Source organism: Typha angustifolia, chromosome 13 (assembly GCF_048772165.1).
Source record: "Typha angustifolia cultivar Huaian chromosome 13, ASM4877216v1, whole genome shotgun sequence".
Lineage (NCBI taxonomy): Eukaryota > Viridiplantae > Streptophyta > Magnoliopsida > Poales > Typhaceae > Typha > Typha angustifolia.
The window spans coordinates 2,921,862-2,946,471 of record NC_133251.1 but is presented as its reverse complement, the minus strand read 5'-3'; the positions used below and the strand labels follow the sequence as shown (position 1 = coordinate 2,946,471).

General features: G+C 34.0%; 1 protein-coding gene across 4 annotated transcripts; it reads right to left on the bottom strand.

Moving 5' to 3' along the window:
- Positions 1–244: 244 nt before the first annotated feature.
- On the bottom strand, positions 245–21,155 carry LOC140774911 (uncharacterized). Of its 4 annotated transcripts, XR_012106664.1 has the most exons (21): positions 20,957–21,113; positions 20,107–20,269; positions 19,947–20,019; positions 19,738–19,860; positions 18,663–18,832; positions 15,912–16,061; positions 13,793–13,921; positions 11,775–11,832; positions 11,119–11,432; positions 9,788–9,919; positions 8,875–9,003; positions 8,626–8,712; positions 8,284–8,409; positions 6,889–7,000; positions 6,640–6,774; positions 4,813–4,947; positions 3,746–3,909; positions 3,457–3,597; positions 1,091–1,420; positions 621–810; positions 245–513 (listed from the first exon to the last, which is right to left on the bottom strand). XR_012106664.1 is itself a non-coding variant. In XM_073118096.1 (20 exons), exons 2-20 carry the CDS (start codon positions 20,161–20,163, stop codon positions 688–690), a joined length of 2,688 nt encoding a protein of 895 aa, XP_072974197.1. In that variant the 5' UTR covers positions 20,164–20,269; positions 20,957–21,113; the 3' UTR covers positions 616–687. The 4 variants fall into 4 exon arrangements, 2 of the variants coding, with proteins under 2 accessions (XP_072974197.1, XP_072974200.1); XM_073118096.1 differs by lacking the exon at positions 245–513 and having other exon boundaries at positions 616–810; XR_012106665.1 differs by lacking the exons at positions 245–513; positions 621–810; positions 3,746–3,909 and having other exon boundaries at positions 1,279–1,420; positions 20,957–21,131.
- Positions 21,156–24,610: the final 3,455 nt, after the last annotated feature.

The following is a 24,610-nucleotide window of genomic DNA, read 5'->3' as shown; positions in this document are numbered from 1 at the left end:
GACGCCATTACTGTGGACCAACATATCTAGGCTTGAAGTCATCCTAGGGAAATGAAATCTAATGAAAGACAATAACATGGATGGTACAAGGTCACCTACCTTTCCATTATTCATAAAGACCTTGCACCTTTTTCTGGTCAAATAACAAAACATTTTGAGGGCGGGAATTGTGAAAGCAAGCATGCTGTCTAACCATGAACGTGAGGTACAAATAAGAAACATAAAAGAATGCATATGCATCGCACGAATTGATGATTGATTATATTTGACCAATCAAAGAAGTCCAAATTGACCATTCATATACAACGAGGACATTTCAATGTCCTGCCTTAACAAAAAAAATGCTTCTAACTAGACATGTACAGAAATTTCAGTAAAATTTGTTAGAAAAGTTCAACTTCCAACTCTAAAGGATAAAAATTGGCTTGACATGATCTCTGTGAAACCCTACTCTGTCAGTAGAGTCGTGACTCTAGTAGGGCTTTAAAAAAGTCTTATTTATTTTCTTTATACCTGCAATGCCAAAGAAAAAGAAAAAAGAAGCACATCAGAACTAATATTTCCAATGCACTGATGAAAGGCCCAATTTTCTGAATATTAACGTCCGTCAAAGGATAAACCTGGCATGGTCATCAAACTAAAACAAGTAGAATGACTGATTCACTGTTACACATCACAAAGCACTTCTTAATCTCCTTCCAACTCACTTGCATCATAACATTGCATTTCGCATAATCTAGTCTTCAGTTGGTCAAATGTCTTCTGTATTTTATGTTTTTCTTCAAATGTCACGTCAGATCTATTAGAGTCCTGCATTCAGTACACAAGAAATGACTGAATCAGTTTATCTGGATAAATTAATTTTGATCATGGTGAAACAAGTGAGTGAAATTTCTAGTTGACATGAGTATGTAATGATGTGTATGCAAACTCAAAATGTAGAACATAATAAAATCATCATGATCTTTACGGTTCTAGATAAAATTAGCATTGTTTTCACTAGTTCCTTCATCCCTAAGGGAGCACTATGACATATGTTATATAAGAAAATAATACCCAACAAACTCGTAATTCTAATTTTACTACTTACCAGCAACTGTCGTATGTTGTGCAGGATGTTTCCGATATCTAATTTACTCAACTGAAGATTTCTGAGGAGTCTCGCATCATTAAGTAGACACATACACACGAATATATAGCCGATTGCACGAACGCGAGCTGATGGCTCCAGTGTATATTTACTATCAAACCGAGATGGAAACGAGGAGCTCCATTCCATTATGATCGAATCAAGAAACTCAAAGACAAAATGTAAAAGCTTGTGACTTTCGCAAAGTAGCAGAAAGCACGGCCAAATATCCTTCCCAAGTATTTTAATCTCATCAGATTGAATAGCCACGTCAATGTCTTCTGGCATAAACTGCATCAGGGCAACAAAACACGAGGTCAGAAAATGTCTCAGGAACAAAATGGCGCAAAAAAAGCTTCAACTAGGCTAGTAGTTGGACATGTTTAGAAAGTAATACCAACGAATTCTAGTCAGTAATAATGGAAGCAAATTATATAAGGAGCTTCTTATTATTTACAAGAAACATTTTGCTAAGAAAATAAGCATTGGCAGGATACAATTTAACTGTTGTATCAATGTTGATTATTTTATCACTAGTGCAAAGACAATGTACTAGGGCAGCATGATGTTCATAGCCTCATACAACGATGCCGGCAGAGAAGCTGGTTTAAATAGACATATCAAAGTCTATGAAGGTGCACCTTAGTATAATTATAAGCATTTTACTATGATAGAACCAATAGAAAAGGTATAAAAAGAGAATAATTTGAAAATTCAAATCAGCAATATACATATAAGGATAATTACACTTAGATCCCATGAACTATTACCATTTTTCACGTACCTTACATGAATATATTTTGTGACATATATACCGCCTAAGCTAATAAAAAAATCTTACCCCCCTGACATTGCAAACTAAAAAGCTAAAAAGACCAAGATACCCCCATAAGAAGGTAAGGGTATTTTAGTAAACTAAAATTTCTTTTCTTTCCTCCAAAATATAAGAGTAAACATGTTATACGGTTACTCATGTGACTTATATGCGACATCTTATGGATCTAAAAGTAAATTGAAACCTAATAGAAAGGGCGTTTGAAATATTTGTAATAGTTCAAGAAGCCTAAGTAACATAAAAAAAAAAAGTTCAAAGGAAGTATGTACAAATGGTGATAATTCAAGATTTCTAAGTGTAACTAACCTATGTATGTGTATGATCGATGCTATCATGCTAGTGTTTTGACAAAACCTAATTTGTATAGTACATGATGTGTTGCATTACCATGAGTATTTACAACACTCAGTCAGCATAGCATGTGCTTTGTTGCCTCATTGCTACCACGGACAAAATGTGAGACAGAGTAAACTCGATAGATGGACATTGGATAGGAATAGTGGAATACTAAATAGATTTGAATCAGGCAGGACTCTTGAAATTGACTTCAAATAGTCTATGCTTGATGCTTCGCCATTGCTTAACTAGATCAAGCAAAGAGTTGGGAATTATAGCCTATCTCTTGGCTAGTTTTCAGTTCCTTCTAATTTTTAAAAGAAAAGGATAACCTCACCCACGCACAAGAGTGCACAAATACACAAAAAAAATCATGCCAATGAGATGGCGATCAGAAAAATAGATGGCTTTGTACTCAACCATATGCTTTCCAGGAACACCTCAAACAATAAGCTTGAGCTTGAGCAATAATGAAGATAACCTCAACCACTAAGCTTGAGCTTGATTAATCAATGCTGCGATCTTAATCAGAACCAAAGAGCATTAAAACAAGACCAGTTGAACCCTTTTCAGCCAGTCCAGCCATCCAGCACGCGAACCCAAAAACTTAATCATAATAAAGTTTATAAAGATACTCCATTGATCAAATCTTTGCCAACTGACTGGACAAGTCTGGGGGTGCTCTTTATCTAAAATTCTAAATGATAACCTTAAATTCGATACAAAATGTATAGGGCCATCCATAATAAGTTTTACATTAGATCATAATTTTGACAAAATAAAAGAACTCAAGAGGTATATTGTGATACTCGAGCCAAGTTATTTGCCTTCACTGAATTTAATTTGTACCAGATATTCCAGACTGAAGCTCAACCATTATGTGAACTTGCAAAAACCACTCCCATTCACTTATCCGTAGAAATACAACCCAGCCTCCTTAGTTTTACAACTTGGTAGTATGTATCACTCTTACAAACTAGAAAAATAAGATATGTTTTATTAAAGTAGAAAAGATGCTACAACTTACAAACTGCCAAAAATATGTATTAAACTAAATGATGATAATAGAAGTCTGATCATTGTTCTAAGTTCTAACAGGTATCATTATCTGAAAATTTTCAAGAATATTGGCAGCATGAGGAGAATTGATACATACAAAAGCTGCATCAACCATGTAGCCAGATATCTGCTTGCTAAGCTCGCGGATATTCTCATCCGAGATTCTTGTAGTATGGCGATCAAGTTTAATAATTGTTGCCAGCAATCCCCATGCGTTTTCTAAAGGTGGCTTTTTTGACTGAAAAAGAAGAAGCAAAATACTATGAAGAAACATCCCAAATTAGCAGGGCAAACCATCATGACATTCATCCTGACGGTTCTTTCTGAGAATCTGAAGACTAAAAAGTAAACTAATGAGCCCAACGAAATAAGTTTTGATTACATACAAACTCATCAATTATAACATTCCACAGCTCCTGCAGAATCACTGGCCCAACGTGTGGCCCATGACGCATTTGAAACGGGAGAAAATCTAAAATCTTGCACAAGACTTTCTTATAAAGTGAGGAATTGGAGACTTTCCGATCTTTCTCCCCCCAAAAAATATTTTCTGAATGGAAAGAAAAATTTAAATTACAGGTGTTCGAATAGAAAGAAACACATTTACTTCTTCTATATCTATATTAGGAAATAACCTAGTATAAGAAATAAATCCAGAAAAGACTGAGGAAACGAAGGGAAATCCAGAAAGCATAGTATGCATTGCGGTACGGAAAATTTTTGACGAGATAAAATAAGAGAAAAGAAACTAATCCACACTTTGCAAAGCCACACAGGACTGCTGAATCTTCATCCCCAGTAATGACACCAGAGTTTTCAAAGGCAACTTTTAGCCATGCCGTAACACAATAACTTATCAAGCTAATCTCCAGGATATGGATGAAATACTAATATTAGTACCATCATTACTGTGGAACAATTGGAGGAGCCAATCATTTAAAAGTGAAAGACTCCTATAACAACTGTTAGTCTTTCAAGAGCAAAAAAGGTGATATGTTCCGCATGCAACAATCGTGATCAAAAGTTAACCATTAAAATATCTGATAACATAAAAGTGCACTGTGACCACTATATAGGCATGTATCCTCAGAAATTCCATATTATAAAGATGCAAATTATATTGGTTAATAGTTGGTTTATGCTCTCCAAAATGTATTATAGATTTTGTCAAAATAAAATTACAAAATGACCTTGTGTATCTCATTGTTGAGCAAATATCAGGATATATATGTATATAGAAGTCAATAAGAGAGCTTGAGAACTTGATCAAAAGAGTAGGTTATGCAGTTGCCACATGGTTAAATAATGAATTGTTTTTCAGACAATAATACTTCATATCATTTCTTATAGGTTAGATTTGAAAAGTTCAAGAGAAAATTGATAGAAACTAAAAATTTATTCCACTATAGCAACAAAAAGGAACAATAGAAAATCAACATGGTCAAGAGATTACCAGGATAAACATGAAATCGTGCTATTAAAGCAAGCGAGAAACTAAGCAGATCTGCAATCTGCACTATGCCCGTGTTATATGATCCTTGTAGATCACCTATTATATTGAGTAAAAGTTGGGGATTCAAATCGCCATCTGCATTAAGACATGGTTAAGAAAGTATGAGAAATATAAAAATCAGATATTTGAGTGGCTTCCACTGACTAGAGAAAATTAACTGATTAGATCTTCCTACTTCTTTCTTTAAGTTGATCAACTTTCAGACAAGCAGATCAATCTTGTCCTACTATTGGCATGAAAACTATAGTTGTCATATACTTCACCAAGGAAATGCTAACAAGAGAAAAAGAAAAGAAGCTAACAAACAGAAACAAATATAAAAACATAAAGTGGGTTGAAAAGTCCAATCACTAAAATCTGATTCTGGGGCACACAAATTGAACTCTAAATAACTTGCCACATTCAAAATTTCAAGTCCAAAGCTTTCTATGGATAAATTGAAACCCTCAGCTAGAGATTAGTGAAACAACATGCAATGTTGTGTAAAAGTAGAAATATAAATCATCGCCAAGGCATAAAAGAGTTCAAAGCTAAAAGTTGTAGAGATATTTAATTCAAATTGGATGACATAACTGTGTTAATTCAAATTGGATGACATAACTGTGTTAATTCAAATTAGATCAACATCTAGATATAGATATGCTTGAGTGATCAATTAAACTCCAATTTGATAATTACCCTGCTATTTTTTCGGAATTTTCATAATTAGGCTCAAAACCTGGAGAAAACCCATATTTTGTTTCCCAAGCTAAGATTTCAACATATAATTGCAAAATACAGGTTAAGATCAACCCACATATAGTAGATCTAAAATTGAATCTTACAACAATTAAGGTCTAACTTTTATGAGCTTTCCCAATTTTTCCTTAATTTTCAAATTACCTCAATACATAGAGGCATCAGGCCCATCAGCATAGTATGTGCCTGTTAAAACAATCTATGCCAACCAGCACGAAATCCCTGGATTTTATCAATAATTGTCATGCTAGTGGTATAACATATGCCAACCGGCAAGATCAACGTGGGGTAACACACCTCTTGCCAAATAGTATGAGTCAAGTGGAAACAAAGTCTCCACAACGTCAGTAAAGGTCAATAGGGGTTGGCACGAGGGAGTATCAAGACATTCCCCTGTATCAGTGCCTATAGGCCCACAAGCATGGTGTGTGGTTGTGTGCTGATTAGTACTGGTGCACCAATCTATAAGTCTTATAAACAAAAATCCGCACCTTATCATGATCTCTATTTTCACATCTCTTAGGATATAATGATACTAAATATATGGGTGTAGAAGCCTCTAAAGTGGGAAAACCATATAATAATATATGGTCCTAAATCTATCCAATTTTCTTCAGCTTTATGAATAGTTAGGAACCTCCAAATAGTATGAACTTTGCTGTCAAACAAATAGAATAATCTGAAGTTACTCCCAACTAAGGTAGTTCTTCCATTCTATGTCTGTGCACTCGAGCATGTGTGGATTTTGTATGTGTGTTGCAAATACAAGGATATTTGCAGGATAAATTACACAGTTTTAGTCTGTCCTAGATTTTCCTCTACAAGACACCATGCTCATGATCAAATGACGGGGAGTAAAAAGAGATGAGATCTAGACGATAAGACTAACAATTAGAATCATTGAATGTTTCTAAAGATATTCTTTTTCAATCTTCAAGTACAAATAGTCAATGATATTTGTCTAATTCATAGTCTATAGTGCAACCGAAGGAAGGCGACAGTAGTACAATCAAGGAGAAATATACTTACATATGCAACAACGAGTCAGTGCATCGACAAATTCTTTATCCAATTTGAGATAGTTTTTGATGATACAAAGAGCAAGAATCTGGCAATCATAAGGGAGTTTTACGAAAGGCCCGTGATGAACTGTTCCTGCAATGGCTGCAGCCGAGCAGATATTGTTACTTCCTTCTCAAATGAAAATAGAAAAACTAAAGAAATTTCTAAGTATGATGACGTACAATCACATGTACAACATGGCTCTCAAGTACTTACTTCTAACATCATAAAACTCTTTTAGTGTCAATTGTAGGGTTTCAACTTCCAACATGAGAGGAGTGTTTGGCCGAGCGAATTGAACATATCGATTTAGAACCTTCAAAGCTACCTACAATATATTCAATATATGAAGGAAGTTGACAATTGAAGTGTTCAATCAAGCAAATAAGCAGTCACCACAGACAGTGCCCTCTGAAGACAAACAGTACAAACAGGAGTGTTACACCTGGAATGCTAAATTCATGAGCAAAACAAGGATGTAGAACATTCAATTTAACTTAATGCCTGATTGACACTGATATTAGAATGATAATTTGCATCATAAATAATTATATGATTTAAAGTTTGCTAGCAATCATGAAAAAGTGAGAGTATTGTCCATCAGTTCCCATTGGGAGTCATTATCTGCATCGCAATGAGTACTTGAATACTAGAACAAGTATGCACAAATTCATAGACTTTGATCCTAAAGTCATACTTAATAGCAGATAGTCTGGATATCATGAGGGCCACTATATCAACCAAGGTGAGCCATTGCTAATTTGCTATAGCCTATAGGTTTAAGCAGTGCAGCTGATACGTCATCAACAATCAAAGAAGAAAAAAAAAGCTGATACAACAAATTTAGAATTTCAGGATATATCTAAACATGTAAAAGGTCAATTGGTTAAAATTACGGCTAATCAGCTGGACAACCAGCACTCATCAAAATTCTTTACTAACTCAAAAGGTGTCGTAAGAAGAAAGATTAGGAAAAATACAAGACAGAGTGGAGAACATTTCTACAGAGTGCAAAAGAGATCTAGCTGCCTAAATATACTTCAATGCACTTATGTTCATCCAAACATTTTAAAGGTAATTCCAGGTGAGCTGCAAACGAGTTGCTCCAAAAGTTTCAACAGGTTTCCACAAACATATACTAGAATTAAGAAAACTAAAAGCATAAAATAATTACTCTAGTTTTGGCTTTTAACTACAGAACCATTATCGATTAATGAATATATTAAATTATATTATGTGTTAAATTATGTTTCTACTTGACTATTACTATATCTTTATAGCCTTAACAAAATACATCATTTATCTAGGGATAAAAGACTTATATAAGCTTATATATATATATATATATTCTAAAAAGCAAATTTGAGGCATGCAGTAGATGTGTTAGTGTGCCGCTCAGCACGCCCCACGGCAAACAGGATATCAGCTATTCGGCTCAGCATGTGTGACTGGCACAACCATTAACAATTCTTGCAACTAAATCCATGATTATTTCATTATGATGATAAAATTTAGTGCACTGCAGGAATAATCAAGTATAATAACAAGTTGTGAACAAAATGAAGGTTGTGCAGTACGATAAAGAAGAGTTCATGAGTAAAGCAATGATACCTCGGAGATTGAGGGGTGTAAATTATCTAATTGAAATAAGATCCTAGGGAACTCCTTTACCCAAGCAATCTGATAGTCCATCAGGTATGGACAGTTGGTTTCAAGCCGCAGTTTGTCAACTTTGTCCTTGCAATAAGAATTAAGGAAAATTTGGTGTCAAGGACATTAATAAGAAGTCAATTCACCTGAATACATCTTACAGTAACAAGATCCTGTGGTAAATAATTGAAGATGAACGAAATTATTGTAAAAATATATAAGAAATGGATAAATTCATTGCATACAGCAACTGTGGCTAATCAAGGACAAAAATTTGTAAAGAGTGACAACAGTGGAACTTACAGGAAGTATCATTTCTTCCAATACAGAAAAATATTCCAATATTTGTTTGCAGTTCACCTTACAATCTTTAAAAGCACTAGTAAAGGCCTGCAATTGTACTTATTTTTGTAAGTTAACATTAGGAATATTCTTTACATAGAAATTGTAAAGATTACTTCTATAATATGAGATATTATATATTTGTACAAAGAAAAAAAAATTTTGGAACCTCAACGATAAGAAAACTTCACCAGAAAGTGCAAGTCAAACCTCTAACAATTGTGTCTGATAACTCCCCGTGATTTGTGATATAAGCCCTGGCATAAAAGGTAACAATGAAGCTATATGCCTTTCCATAAATGCCTTACGAAGTGGTTCATCACTCCTAGATGCCCCAACCTGTCAGAGGAATATAGAGATAGTCAGCCTTAACTTCTATAATTTTCAACCATCTTCAACCCCCAATTCAGGTTGAATGTAGCAAGCATCATCTGCTAGTGTTGAATTTAGAATCCAACAATTTCATTAATTTCTACACAGATATGTTTAAGTTCTAGTAACCTGTGCCCCCAAAAAACAACATGAATGCAATTCATTTAGATACTTGAGAACCTATACATGCTAATATTGACATCCTTTGGAGATGAAACCTACCTTCAATTCCAAGAATAGAATTCCCAAAAGTAATGAAGCCAAACCATGGTTGGTTGTAAATAAACTCATTCTACAAAACTCTCAAGAATAACTATATCAAAAAGAATTTAAAAATTATACACTTTCACATTTCCTAGGAGTCATATCCAGCAACTTAATCCTTGAAATTTTTTAAATTTCATTGGCTAAATGTGTAAATAAGAAGCACTTGTAGGAGAAACTCTGTGATTCATATGGTTACAGTGCAACAAATAGAGTGTTCCAATGGAGTAAGAGACAGAGAGGCTGAGAACTTGAGATTCTAAAGCCACAGATAAATCAGAAAAGGAAAAAAAATCACTGGTAATATTGATTCTAAAAGGCTGAAAAGTTGAACTGCTTGCTTTGGCAACATTTAAAACCAGGAGTGAACAACATAGCCAGAAATCTCAGATAAGCAAGGAAGCACCCTGAAATAATTTGTTACATCATATAAACAACTGAAAAGGGAGGCATTTAAACATGGAGGTAAAGAATACTCATACAGGACCTTTCTTAGTAGAGAAAACCCAATGAACTCGACAAAATGATCAGGTATAAATGAGCCATCATCAATCATTTCTTTCAGGTGCAAAAACATCTCAGCAACTCTGACGTTCAAGACAAAAAATCTGGCCTCTTCCTGCAGATAACCCCAAGAAAATCAGTTCAAAGTCAAGCAGCAAACAATTATTCTCATCAGTTTGAAAGCTAGTACAAATCACAAGTAAACACATATGCATAAAAATTTTAAACGTAGTTACATTAAAACATCAGTGCATGACTAACATAATAGAACTAATTAACAGGTATAACCAAATTGACACATAACTTTTGCAACCCTTCCGAAGGGAATTACATTGTCCGTGAAAACCAGTAGGTGACTTAGCTGATAAAGCCACACCATACTAACATTCTTCAAATCTTGGAACATGTTCACAGAAGTCTGACTCTTAAGTGATCCTTTTCCATTTGTCTTTCCTACTAAATCTTCCTACCTTTCGTCACCAGTTATAAAAATCTACACAAAATTTTGAGCAGTTAGAATCATTAATTCATCCTCCTCTTTCTCTCTCCCTCCTCTCTCACTCTCTTTCTATACATACTTTCATGCATATGTACACACATAAATAAATAAATATAATAAATACCTATATATTATTATATATTATTGAGGAGAGAAAGCAGCATAGCTATCAGGTGCTTAAATGAAAAACTAGAAAGAGAGTATACATGCATGAACTGTTATATCTTGGTTTCTTTCCTTTTTCCTGAAGGGTCACAACTAGCAAGGTGAAAAGAGTCCTTGCATATTGGCCTAGTCAGATTGTGTATAAGCTTATTATCGGAGTAGATTGCATCACACATATTTGATAAATGGGTGCGGGTGCATTATTTCTTAATGCATAAGGGATACAATGGTTTGCAAAAAGAAACAATTTCTTTAGAAAGTTCACTAGTAAAGGATCTACCATGATAACTGTGGGCCAGAGAAAATTAAGCAGAAGATTTTCATATGAAATCTATAAGCCGCTTAGCATTTACCTTATTCTTGCAACTAGACTCATGCAGCCAGGACCAACATCCAAAATTCCTAAAAATGCATAGGGTCTAGATGAAGGTAGAGAAGGATGAAAGCTCCTAATGTAGGGATGATGTTTGTCAGTATAATGATTAATTCAGTACATTATATGAGGGTAAAAACACTTCCAAGGGCACAAATGCATTCTGACAAAATGAAGCGGCACACACAGTAACATATGGCAGCTATCTGTGAATTCAAATAAGCATTTGGCAACAAAACGGATGTAAGCAAATATCAGTTGGAAAAAAAAAACAAACCTTTTCACTGGATTTATGGTTTTGACCGAAAGGAAATATTGTCTGTAATTTCGGTAAGTGCAGCAAGATATTACTCCGCAACAAGTCAGGGTTGTAACACTTAAAACAATAAATCTGAGAATCATCATGTTGATATTTCTTTATAACATAGCCCAATATTCTTGAAGCCCGATTTATGCATTGAAGAGTTGATAGCATATATTCAAATGATTGATCGCAACTATCTGTGGTTACATGAAATGAAGCGGATTCTCTAAAACAGTTGACCAGGACTGGAACGAGATCTTCAAGTTTCTTGACTACAGGAAAAAATCCTACAAAATTAAGCAAACATGAGGAAAGTAAGACATAATAATAACAAGCAAAAGGAGAAAGAGGAAAAAAAATCATAATGATAATGCAGACAATTAGCAGGAACAAACATGACAGCCGTACTAACGGGTCGTCTCAAGGGAGTAGCAAGTGAATCGCAATAGACAAACAGTCATTGATAAACAGAGATTTTCATATCTAATGATTCTTTTTACTCTTTAGAAGGAACAAGAAAACTTGGATTAACTAGGTTTTAACACATGATGCACCAATAATACAAGAAAGAATACTGGAAGATGAAAAGATAACAAGAGATGTCACAGAAAAGAACAATATAATACTACCTTGCTGATTTTCGAACTTGACAAACATGCGCGTCATCCAGTCAGGTGCTTTTCTTTTCTGCAAAAGATTTTAAAAGGAAATTGGATCATAAAGCAAATTAAATGACAGTAGAAAACATGTATATATACATTTTGACTGAACATCTGCAGGTACGAAAGAGTTGAGCAAGTTATCCGACTAAAGAAGAGGGAACAAACTATTCATTTTTGCAACTAACCATGTTTGAAGCACATGGGGAATTATCAATTTTAAAATGAGGCATTAACATCAAATGGACTTTGCAAGTTTGAAAGTAAATAAGATATGTACAAAAAAACATGAAATAGTAAAAGATTGGGACTGGAGGTCACCAATGAAATTAAGCTAGGTACAAAGATCATTGAGATAGAGATAATAAGGAGAAACCAACATATTCTACTAGTTTAGTTTGTCACTACACTAATGCACACTAGATGTGGCCATTGAACCCATTAGTGAGGTTTCCTATCAGATGAATATTCTCATAAAAATGACAAGGTTTCCTATCAGATGAATATTCTCATAAAAATGACGAGAGAATTAGGACTTACACACTATATGATTTATGAATATTGAACCTTTGGTGGCTCTTCTGGTGGTCGGACTAGTACTTATACACCATATCCTATTGAAAACTAATTGAAAGAGGTATTACCACATAAGATAAGAAGAATTAATAAAATCATTAACTTAAGTTATTGAGTTAATGCTCCATGAACTTTTGGGGACTGCTGAGGAAAATTAGGACTTATGGAGTAGGACATAGCCTTTGATGAGCATTCTCACAGTTAGCATTTTAAAGTAATACTTCCACCAAAGAATGGAGAAGAGGATGAGGGGAGACGTTGAAGTACGGAGCACAAACATCTTCAAAAGAAACATAAATTTGACCTCAATTTCACTCAAAGGATCAGGCAGCTGTGTACATCAGGCCATTCACATGAAAGGTCCTCCGTCCATCTAAATATGGTTCTTGTACAATGTCAAGTAGATCTTTGATTGATCTAATATCGAGTTACTTCATCTCATGATTTTGTTTCTAAACTTTATGGAATAAAAGATCCTCATTATTTAAAAGAAGTAATTTGTCCAAAGGAGATGAGAATGTTATTAAACATGGTATAGAAGAGATCTTAAAAGGTACATCAATTTTTAACACCTTCAGCACAAGAATAAACAACTCATGGAAAAAAAATGGCAATGGTAAGTCAAAGTCAGAACATTTGAACGTAGTGATGCCTTTTTAGACTATGCACCATTTTCAAATTCACTGTTCGAAACTTAATATCTAATGTTGACAAGAACCTACTTGACCACAGGTTCATCATCTACTTAATATCTAATGGTGACAAGAACCTTTAGTCATCACCTTAAAGTCTTAAACTACTCATAGAGTTGGCAAGCATAGAACTCCAGCCTACTACTAGTAGAATTATATGAGTCATATTTGGAGTTTTCAGAGAGCAAATTTTCCCTCTTTCCACAACCAAATATCCAAAGCATCAAAACCCAAACACTTCCCACTAGAAATATATGCAAAAATCAAGCATATTGTATATCTCCTACTAGTAGCCTCCACTATCACAAGACAGCATGAACAGATCATCATTTCAAGAGCTATAAGAGTAGCTAAATGGCAATAGAAAACTTTGAAGGAAATCAAAAAGATCACCACATATTAACAAAAAGAATAAAGCGATACAAACAAGTTCACATTCGAATCAATAGCAGCAAGTTGTAGATCTAACATACAATAAGCAGAATAATAGCATGGGAGTAAATCATTTAACAGAAGATGGTTACAGGATGCAACTGCTTACAGGAAATGCAAACGAAGAGCATGAAGAAAACAGATCGCTATAGACATAAGCTGAATGCTAGACTTCCAGAGCAAGTGAGAAATAGCAAATACTTGAAGGATACTAACTATTGAAGGCATCATGGAAAAGAAAATGTATACAGTAAAAGTAGTTCAAACAACGCTTTATGTGATACAGACCAGTTCAATAGTTTCACTGGCCAACAAATTGAGGCAATGAACAAGCCCACCAAGAGCACTCTTGAGTTTGCTCTTGTCCTGTAAACAGATCTGCTTGTCTTTTAAAATATGAACATAGTTGTCAAGAACCTGTAAGAGAGCAATTGTATAGTCAACAATCCATAAAAGCGACTGATCAACTAAAGCATTGCTAGCAATCCAAACTGCCTTTATAAAAAAAAAAAACTCCAACAGTAATATTATTCACCAATGCTGATTAGAACATAATAGCAAGGATGGTCGTGCCAGTCGGCACGCCCTATGCCGGTGGTAGCATGACACCTGGCATGGGGTGTGCCCGGCACACCCTCATGCCGAGCCGTGCTAGTCTCCGTGCCGACGTGGAGCCTCTTTTATAAAAAATTTATTTCCATCTATCATCATCAAATGAAGTCTTTGATCCTTCCCATTCAACTAAATATTAATTTTAATTATTAAACTAATTATCAATTAATATTATGTGTTGAATATTATTATGTATTAAATTATACTATAGAGTATTCAATCATATTATAAAATGTTTAATTGTTAATATTAGTTTTAATAAATATATTCAATCATATTACGTTTTGAATAATATTTATATTGGACTATTACTTTTTCTTTATAAATAAATTATTTACAAAAATAATCTAAAAATAAAACACTATAATGTGGGTTTTAATACATTTTTAAACCAAAAATCAAATACTGACATGCTGAAAACCCAAAAATATCTTTAAATATTCTAAATTTTTTATTAGAACTATGTTAAATGAGTGCCAGTGGCACGGCATGGCACGTGCCACTGGCACAACCATCGTTGCATAATAGTTAACAAATCCAAGCTATAGGAACATAAATTACAGAACATTACATCACACATCACAATATTGTAACGTCAAAATAGGACTACTGTAATTATATGCTTCTTACGTAACAAGAAGACCCAAGAAATATCTGCCATGCTTGGATAAGTACATTAATTCCCAATTTAACACAATCAGAAACAAAAAAGCAGATTAAATGTCCATGTTTATATCATATATGCATTACTATTTTACAAGGCCATGATTGAAAGTAAACATTATGAGAATAAACATACCAGTATTGATAAAGCATGACAAGTATTGTCACTAAAGAATCAATCTATCGATGAATCTACTGTAAATCAGCAAGGCCATGTCTAACATGCCTACCAATGTGGTCCATAGAAGACAATAGAAAGGAAATAGGGAATACCAAACAAGGACAAGTTAACAAAAGCTTTCAGGTAATTCAAACAGTAAGTAGAGAGATATTCACTATGCTAGTGAGTAGTTGCACATCCATCAATCAGAAACTTGATACACTGTTGGTATTATAACATTGGTTGTAATGGGCGAGCATGCTGACTTGTGCATATCATGCCAGCACATTGATGGCGGCAGGACAAAGGGACGCATATTGTACTGCTGCAGCAGTGCTAGATATGGAGCACATAGTTCAACGCCTAGTGGGTTTCAAGCGACTCCGACAACAAATTTGGCACTCATTCATATAAATAGATAAGAACACCCTAAGTTCTCAGCCATAACTCTTCCCCAACTCTTATGTCTCTGATCCGCGATGATAGGCCTCTAGCACCCTCGCTCTCTCTCCCTCCTCATGCACTGCTCTAACTCTCATCTCCCTTCATCTGTGGCCTCTCCCCCTTATGACCATGGACATTACTACTATGGAATCCATTCATGGTGCCCATGGTCTGAAGGTCAGTGTGCCTGTGGCATGTCCTGCAGTTTCATTACTTAGCATGTGCTCTTTGCTGGTATGCAATCCTCAGAATATAGCACCTAAAGATGCCCATGTAACAGAGAAGTTTGTAACAATAAGCATATCATGCAGACCAATTCACATAATAAAGTGAATGCTTATTCAAACTTATTCAAATTATACACCATAATATCAAGTAGGATTAATCATCAACCTGTGTTATGCTTGCACTCAGACTTGTCAAACAAAATAACCTTTTAAGACAATCAACACCACAAGAAATGTGTTTAACACATCCACAAAAGTAATAGATAAAACTGCACAAACTTATACTATAGCTTGTACAAACCCTCTCAGCATGGTGGAAAAAGGATATCGGATGGTTATGAATAACAAGTTGAAGAAATTTGAAAGCCATAAGTCGTATATCCACTGAGAGATGTGTCATTGCATGCAAACTACGGTCCATCAGCAGCGGAATCATATCCCCTGGAATTCCCTGCAGAAAGGAGGTAGGAATGTTTGGAACGACTTAGTGGACATCGAATATGATTTAATATTACAAAGATAAGAAAAGGAACTTGAAAAAACAACGGATTTGAAATATAACGATAGTCAAGCTAATCATTAATTAGCAAGTGAATGGGTAGAGACATAGGTAACTTAAAACACCAGGAAAAGAAGAGAAGCAAATAAGTTCTGTTCATCATAAGCAAGCTTATAGGAAGATATCTCATATAATAAAAAGGAGGGAAGCCCAGGCTTCCAATTCCAATAAAGATGGGATCTATTAAAATAATAAAAAAATGATCCTAATGCACAAGGCTCCAAACAGGATGTGTGAGAAGGGAGATATTTGCTTGCTTACCATTATTGATTAGTAAGTTGTTTTCAAGAGTTCAACCCATGACCTCTTAGATGTGTGGGGCAAGACTTATTGCCATATCAAGTAACAACCTCAAAGACGATCTTGTAAAGTTTTCTATACGCTAACCTTTTGCCCACAAGTCATGGAAAGAGGAGGTAACATAGAGAGAGTAGGCATCATGAACCAAAACTTTTCCAAGTATATTTGATACTGGCCATACATCTCGACATCTAACTGAAACTTTTCTAAGAGTTTTATTTTGATGGAATATGCTAACCTATTGACAACAAACGACATATACGGGGAAGTAGGCAATAGGCCCAATCTATTTGTCCCAGTCTGCCAGAGCCTCATCTTAGTTTACAGACAGCTTAGCAAATTTTTTATACATATAAATATACCAAAATTTTATTCCATTAATTTCCTACAATTCCCATGCTTCAGACATACTTGCTATCCATCATGGCAATGTTAATCAAACTTTTCTAACTATTCTATTTTAATAAGTCAGCTCTTACAAGATTTATGCATCAAGACGGTGGCTTTTGTTGTCCCTGAAAAAAGAAGATGATCAATAAAATTTCAACCACTTACACAGTTGACCATGGGAAGTGGAAAGATGAGGCCTAATAGATCTCCCTATAAGAAATTGATGCTTCTATTTATTCTTACACACATCTAGTTGGCTAGAAAGTGTAGCATAACAACATGGTAGCCATAGAGAAATCAGTGGCTGAATTGCATCCTTCTTGGTGGAAATACCCAGGGGTCATCACTACCAATATATGAGTAATCCCCTCTTGATTCTCATGAGACTTTCCTTCTCCTGATATTCTAGCTCTAAATTAAGCAAATCAACATAACACCTTATCATAGCTTTGCATTATTATGTTAAGCACTACAGTGTAATTGCCATAAGTCATCAAGTTCATTCTCTACCAGCAACTCATCAACTGGTGCACAGAAGTGAAGATAGTAAGTCCTTCACAATATTCCATCATTAGAGGCCACTAAGTCTCTTAACCTAAGCCAGTAGATATAAATTTGCAGTCCTTATTTTTATCCATCAGTTTGCATGACTAATATGAAACTCTTTGTCATCCAATAAATTAGGGTAATGTATCATAGTAGCATAGCAATGGACACGTGAACCCAGTTACCACAGCAAATTGGACGCTAGACAAAACTAATTTCATTTAGGACAACCCATCAATCGCCTGTATAAATAGGTAATCAACAAGTTGGAGGCTAATTCAAAAATAAATAAAGATGTCCATGTAGGCATAGTAGCATTTCACCTAATTTTTGTAAAAAGAGGAGAATTCTCCATAGCTACGAATAAGGGTTCTAATAACTCGCAAAGTAAACTATAAGTTGAAAGTTAGATGGTGCTTTCCAGTTCATCTCCAGTATCATCTCTGATGCCATCTATGGAGAAAAAATTACTGAAAACAATCACAACAGCTAGACCTTTCTCAAAAGGTATGTTGAAGATTAGCGTCCATACAATGGTTAGAACATAGTCAACAGCGATTGGAACTTCCAGAAAAAAACTGCAAACTGGGAGGGCGATGGGAATGCTTCAATTGAAGTTAGAATTGGTATGCTCATGACTTTACTAGAAAAGGCTCAATAAGATATAGTCCTCTGCAAGGAAATGGTAAGCATATGACGAACAATATACCTATCAAATACCTCAAAAGTCAAAAATGCCTCGGACCCAATGAAGCAAATTGGACAAATTACTAACATGTTGCAGTAATAGTAAATCAAGTGATTCTCTCTTTCTTCTTTCTGCTTAAGAGTGAATATATTATGTGGAAAGTCAATTGCCAAATCAATATTAATCACAACATGCATTTGTTAGAGCTTGGATTTCTACTTCCAAAGATTGCAAAACATTGTAAAATCATTAGTATCTTCCACTTCACATCGATTTAATTATGTACAGTAATGGTTCTAGATGCACTATCAGTAACTTTGCTTTGACATGCATATTTCATGCAGAAAATAACATCAATTGAATACGGTGCAACAGCAGATAAGGGAAAAGGATAAATGAGTATGAATGTAAAGAGTTCTACCTTGTACTAAATGGGATGCATCTATTCTTGTTGGTCAAGGCATAAAGAACAATGATTAGGTGATATCAAAAGGTCAATTAGGAATAATCCTAACAAGCATTTCCTTTTGCTTCAAGTATTGCAAGTAATATACTGAAAGGAAACATACCCCCTTAAGAGCTGGAAAGATGACAATTCTCAAAAGGTTGAAGAAGGTGTCACGAACTGCTCCATCATTATCATGTATGAGCTGATTTAACTTCTCCATCATGGAAACAACTTGGGGTTTAAGCTTTGAAGGATCCTTAAGAATTATCTCCTTTATACCATTTAGTGCATCTTCAAAAGTTAAACAAGCAGCATAAGAAAGAAAAATCCATCAAACTTTGTGATCACACAGCAATAAATGTCCATAATTTAATCAAGAATGGAGAACAAAAAGAAAAAAATGTCAATATGACATAAAAAAAAAAATTTATTGACAAATAAGTAAACTACAAGAAATAAGGGTGGTAATTTTTGACCCGACCTGATATGATTATTAAACAAGTCATGTCTGTGTTCATTACCCCAACTCCTTTGTGACCCGACCTACCAACCTATCTATGATGCGATAATCCAATTATGATCCAAAAAACTTGTTTATTACCTGAACATTCCATTTATAATACGAATAAACAAACTCAAATAACTTACATAAACTTAAATAATTTGTGTCACACTATAAAGTATTTATGACCCATGTAACCCATTCAGTAAACAAGTCATGTTTAGAAATTTTGAAATATTTAATGAACAACTCATGTTCGTGTTGGCACTATCTTGACCTGACTCAAACCCGACTAACCCAACCCGACTGTCACCCCAATAAAAAAAAATTAAAATGTGTACCCAAGATACACTATTGTAAAAGCTATCACAATTACAAATTTTAAAGAAATTTACTATAACAAGATAAGAAATTCAGATAAAGATCTTTTAAGTACAAATTGAATTTTAGTTAGTGACACAATTGAATCTTTGTAAATAAATTGAGCCGCCATGTCTAATTGCTACCCTCTAAGGCGGCCGGTCCAGCCCCAAAACATATTTCTAACCCACAACTATTGTAGTGTGGCACTGAAAGGGCGAAAATGTCGTGGGGCTGTGGAGCTAGAAAATTGTGGACAAAGAAGTAAACTATAATAAACTAAGATGTCTATGCAAGAAGCACCAGAAACTAGATAATTAAGAACTCTAACAACCTCTCCGCATCTTTGGATTGCGATGTGATGTCTTTTTAAGAAGCTCTTGAAGCGTCAACCCTCTCTTGTCCACCACCATACCCCGTCTCTCGACCGATATGCTCTGCTCCGGGAGAACGATTGCTACCCGAATAAACCGTCACGCAAGCATTAGGCCAAACCACCCCAAATTCTTAGAATCAAACATGCAAAAGGATATAATACAAAACCTTTGGATTTGATTTCGGTATTGGTTGAATTCTTCGGCGGGAGCAGTTTCCGCCCAATCTTATGCTTTATTTTCTGGAAATCATGCAATAAATCGTTTAGATTCGAGAAGAAAGACTAAGGAGATGCTATAAATAGAGAGAATAAAAGAAAAAACTGTACCTTGAAATCGACGCCACGCTTTGGCTTCTTGGAATTACTAGATTTTGATCGCACCATCGTGTGTGTGTATATGTAGCAATGTTCTGAAAGGCGGCTGCGGGTGGCAGGTGATCACTCCACCGCCTAGGCGGAAGGCGGGCGACAAAACGGGTGACAAAACGGTCTAGCATTTTTAATATAAAAGATAATAAATAAGTAATTAAACATATATAATGCAGATATATAATATACATTATACACTTATATATAAGTTGAAACCAATTTAGTATATACAAAAACAGTAACTAATTACTGTTTTATTTCCTCCAGTAAAAACTAAAAAGTTAAAACAGTAACCAGTAACTAATTGCTGATTACTTCCTCTAGTTAATTCAGTAATTCACAATACCACTCTAATAACTAATTAACTAATTCCTTGTTGCAGTAATTCACTAATTCAACAAAAACAGACCAACACCAAAAGTTAATTCACTGTTAATCAATAGATTAAGTAATTAACACATTTTCCTTCGAAAAACATTCAACATAAACAGACTAAGAAAATTAACAACCAACAGAATAATAGACTAGCAATCAACATTCAACAGATTATTAATTAACAAATTAACAGATTAAGAAAAAAAAATAAAATCTAACGAATAATTCAACAGATTAACTGATTATTGATTAACAGTGAAAAATGTAAACACAATCGATAATTACTTCAATTAATTTCTCTAACTGCCTAGCATAACCTATTAAGTAATAAGAATTAACAGACTAAGAATTTAAGACCGAAAATTGAAAAAAAAAAAAAAAAAAAACAGTTCGGTGTGAGAGAGAGTGAGAGAAAGCGGGAAAGAGGACGCACGCTGTTTCCGTTGCCGCACTCGCACTTCGTCGCCGTTAGGGTTTTGATGTTTTAGGGTTTAAGATTCTAACGATAGAGAGAGGAGAGCAGCGGAGGGAGAGGAGAGCAGTGATTTTTTCCTTTTATATGAGGGTTAACGGTTAGTTAATTTTAACTGGTCATATCCGACCCGTTTCCAATCCGATAAGGCGGCCTTTTGGCTGTCAGGCGGCCGCCATGGCGGTAGGCCACCTTGCGGCGGCGGCGCCATTGGGACTCGACTATGATTTTCCGAGAGTTTAGTAGCACAGATCATTCGTCGATAATAAAAAGTACTGGCACGGCACACTAAAGCCAGAGAAAGGTAACCAACCACCGTGTTATAGGTTGGGAGAAAGGCCTAAGAATAATAAGGCCATGTCTTTGATCCAGTTTCTTAGCTTTGTGGAAACAGAGACTTGAGTAGTGGAGGGGAAACAAACGAAGAGTTTAGGATATTAATACATTTTCTACGGCCCGGAGTTGGGTTCGAATTTCATAGTTTATTTCCTTGATTATCCTGAGTTTTTGAGCAAACTAGCATTCTTTTATTTGTTATTTATTCAAATAAAATACACCTCAAACTTAATACCAAAATAGCTATATATGTTTTACCCGGCGCTATGTCAAAGAGTTGAGTATTTTATCAGAGAAAATTAAAAAATAAAATTTAGAAGAGTTACTGTGCCTTTCTTTTACGATCTTTAGCCGCGGAGAATGACCGTGTGATTCAAACTTATAGATCTTTTTCAATGGCATCCTATGATAAAATAGATAACTGAACACAAAATTATTATGATACAAATTTTTTTTCTTGTTTGAGGTTCAATTAAGTTTTAATCAAAATAATCTTATTTGTTTTTATTTCTTCACGATTATTAGTTTAAAAAATATGATCTATGAAAAATGAGTAATTTAGCGTCTTAATAAGACGTTGAATAGTTTAGTATTTTTAACAATAAAATGTTTAACAATTATCGTCTTTATACCATCTAGTGCATCTTCGAAGCTTAAAAAGAGCGGCCTAAGAAAGAAAAATCCATCAAACTTTGTTATCATCCATGATTTAATTAAAAATGGAGAACAAATAGAAGAAAATGTCAATAATGTATATGGAAATAGAAATTGTTGACAAAAAAAAGTAAATTACAAGTAAACTAGGGGTGACAATTTTTCACTGAACCCAGCACAAACACAAGGGTCAGTTTATTATAATTAGATTTGAGTCATAAAACAAACATGTTGACCTGCCTAACTTAATTATTAAACGAGTTGTGTCTCTGTTTATTACCCAACCCTACCAATATTTCTATGATGAGGTAACCCAATATGATCCAAAAAAAAAACTCGTTTATTACTTAAACAATCAATTTATATTACAAATAAATTCGTTTATAACTTAAATAACTTATATAAATTTAAATAATTAGTCACTTTGTTACACATTTATGACCCATGTACTACATTCAATAAACAAGTCATTTTTAGAATTTTTAAACTATTTAATAAATGTTCATATGACTCAAATCCACCAAACCCAACCTGTTCGTCACCCAATGAAGAAAAAAATTGTACAGAATAAGCACCATAGATAAGCTATCACACTTACAAAATTTAAAGAAATTTACTATAGCAAGGCAAGAAATTAAGATAAAAATCTTTGAAACACAAATTGAATATTAGTTAGTAGACACAGTTGAATCTTTGTAAACAAATTGAGAAAATAGGAAATATAATTTAGTTACTATTAGTTGCACTCAAAATGGTAAAATGAGCCGCCATTTAGTTCGTCATGGCTAACTGCTAACTGCTACCCTCTAAGGTAGTAGTCGCAATTCTAAAACATATTTCTAACTCGCAATTGTTGTATCATGATGCTTAAAGTGTGAATCTATCATGACGATGTGGAAATAGAAAATTATGGGCAAAGAAATAAACTATAATAAACTAAAATATATACAGAATGAGATATCTTCTTGAAGAGCTATTACAACGTCAACCCCCTCTTATATATCACCATTCCTCGTTTTTCGATTGACATGTTATACTCTCGGTATGCAATGCGTGGCAATGACAATAAATGGCTATATAGTGACAATGCGTTGTAGTGCGTGATGATGCGTGGCTATATAACGGTAATGCGTTGTAACATGTGGCAATACAAATATTTATAATTATTTTTTAAAACAAAGAAAAGAGAAAAGAGAGAAGGAAACTTAACTATAATTAAAGTGATGTGTAATTAAATAACGTCTGATCTAAAGGTAATATAATAATTATGAATTATTATATAATAAGAGAGAGAGAATGATGAATTATTATACCAGAATAAGCTAAAAAATATTGTTTAGTTACTATACTAGAATAATAAAGTTTATTCTAGTATAATCCTATTCTTCTTCCACAGGTGAAACAGAGGCTAAGAATATAAGCTTTTAAATCAGTTGGTAAGATAATATAATATCAAAGTTAGAAGTTGTGGGTTTAAATCTTACATCTCTAAAGTTACATAGAAAGCCAGTGAAGCATTTAAAAATAGATAAACATAAGAATCTTTGCTAAATATGCAGCAATCTTGAGTGAATCTTAATTTATACAATGAAAGATTCTTAATTTCTCATAGTGTTATTTTTATAGCCCATAATAATAAACAATATGTTTGGTGCAAACTCAATCTCAAGAACACTTGCCAATTAACTAGTAATAGCCTGAACTCTCAAAGTCTTGGCAAATGGAAGAAAAGGCTTAAGATAGATGAAAAATATTTGGAAATAAAAGAGTAGGAAATATATAAAAAAATAACATATATCTTGCTTTTATTATTATTATTATTATTCGATTCTTGCATTTTATTTTTTATGCTTCAAAAAGTATCTTCGATTAATTTTACTGAAATATTAGCAGACAAAATAGAGAATATTATTTTACTTTTGAAAATAAAATTAAAGTACCTAAAAGACAAAATAGAGAATATTGTTTATATGATAACTGACCATCAAGAAAACTAACAACATTTGTGTAATTTCTTGAGACATATATAAATAATAAATATTTATACGGTGAAGTGTGAAGGATAATAAAGACTATATGATTAAGAGTTTATGCTACACCTAGATTATGACTCGGATTTTAAAGCATATCACATATTTCTAACAGTGAGACGGAGACTCCGTTCCGTTGTCTCGCACACATACCCAAGTTAATTACCTATCAAGTTATATATATATATATATATATATAAACTCTTGGACGATTAGACGAACATAGAAATTATTGTAGGAATGTTGATTTCTTAGAATTTAAAGTGTAAAATAATAATAATGGAGTAGTATTATTTACAGCACATCTCATTCAGAAGATATAGATAAAGAAATATACGAAAAGTTGGCAATGTCAGGAAGCCAGTTAGATGCTTAGTAAAAGAACAAAGTTAAACAGCATAATTAAAGAATGGTTCGAAAAGCTAAAGCAGAAATCATTAAATTAAGTTCATTGGATTAAACAAATAAGGGAGTTCAAGAGTTCTTTTTATTTTTTTGGTGCATATCACCACCTAGCTTCTAATCTTATTACTAAAAAGTAAAAAACCTCTTATCTTTAACCTTTTTATTAATCCATTTTTTTTTTGGCTTTTAC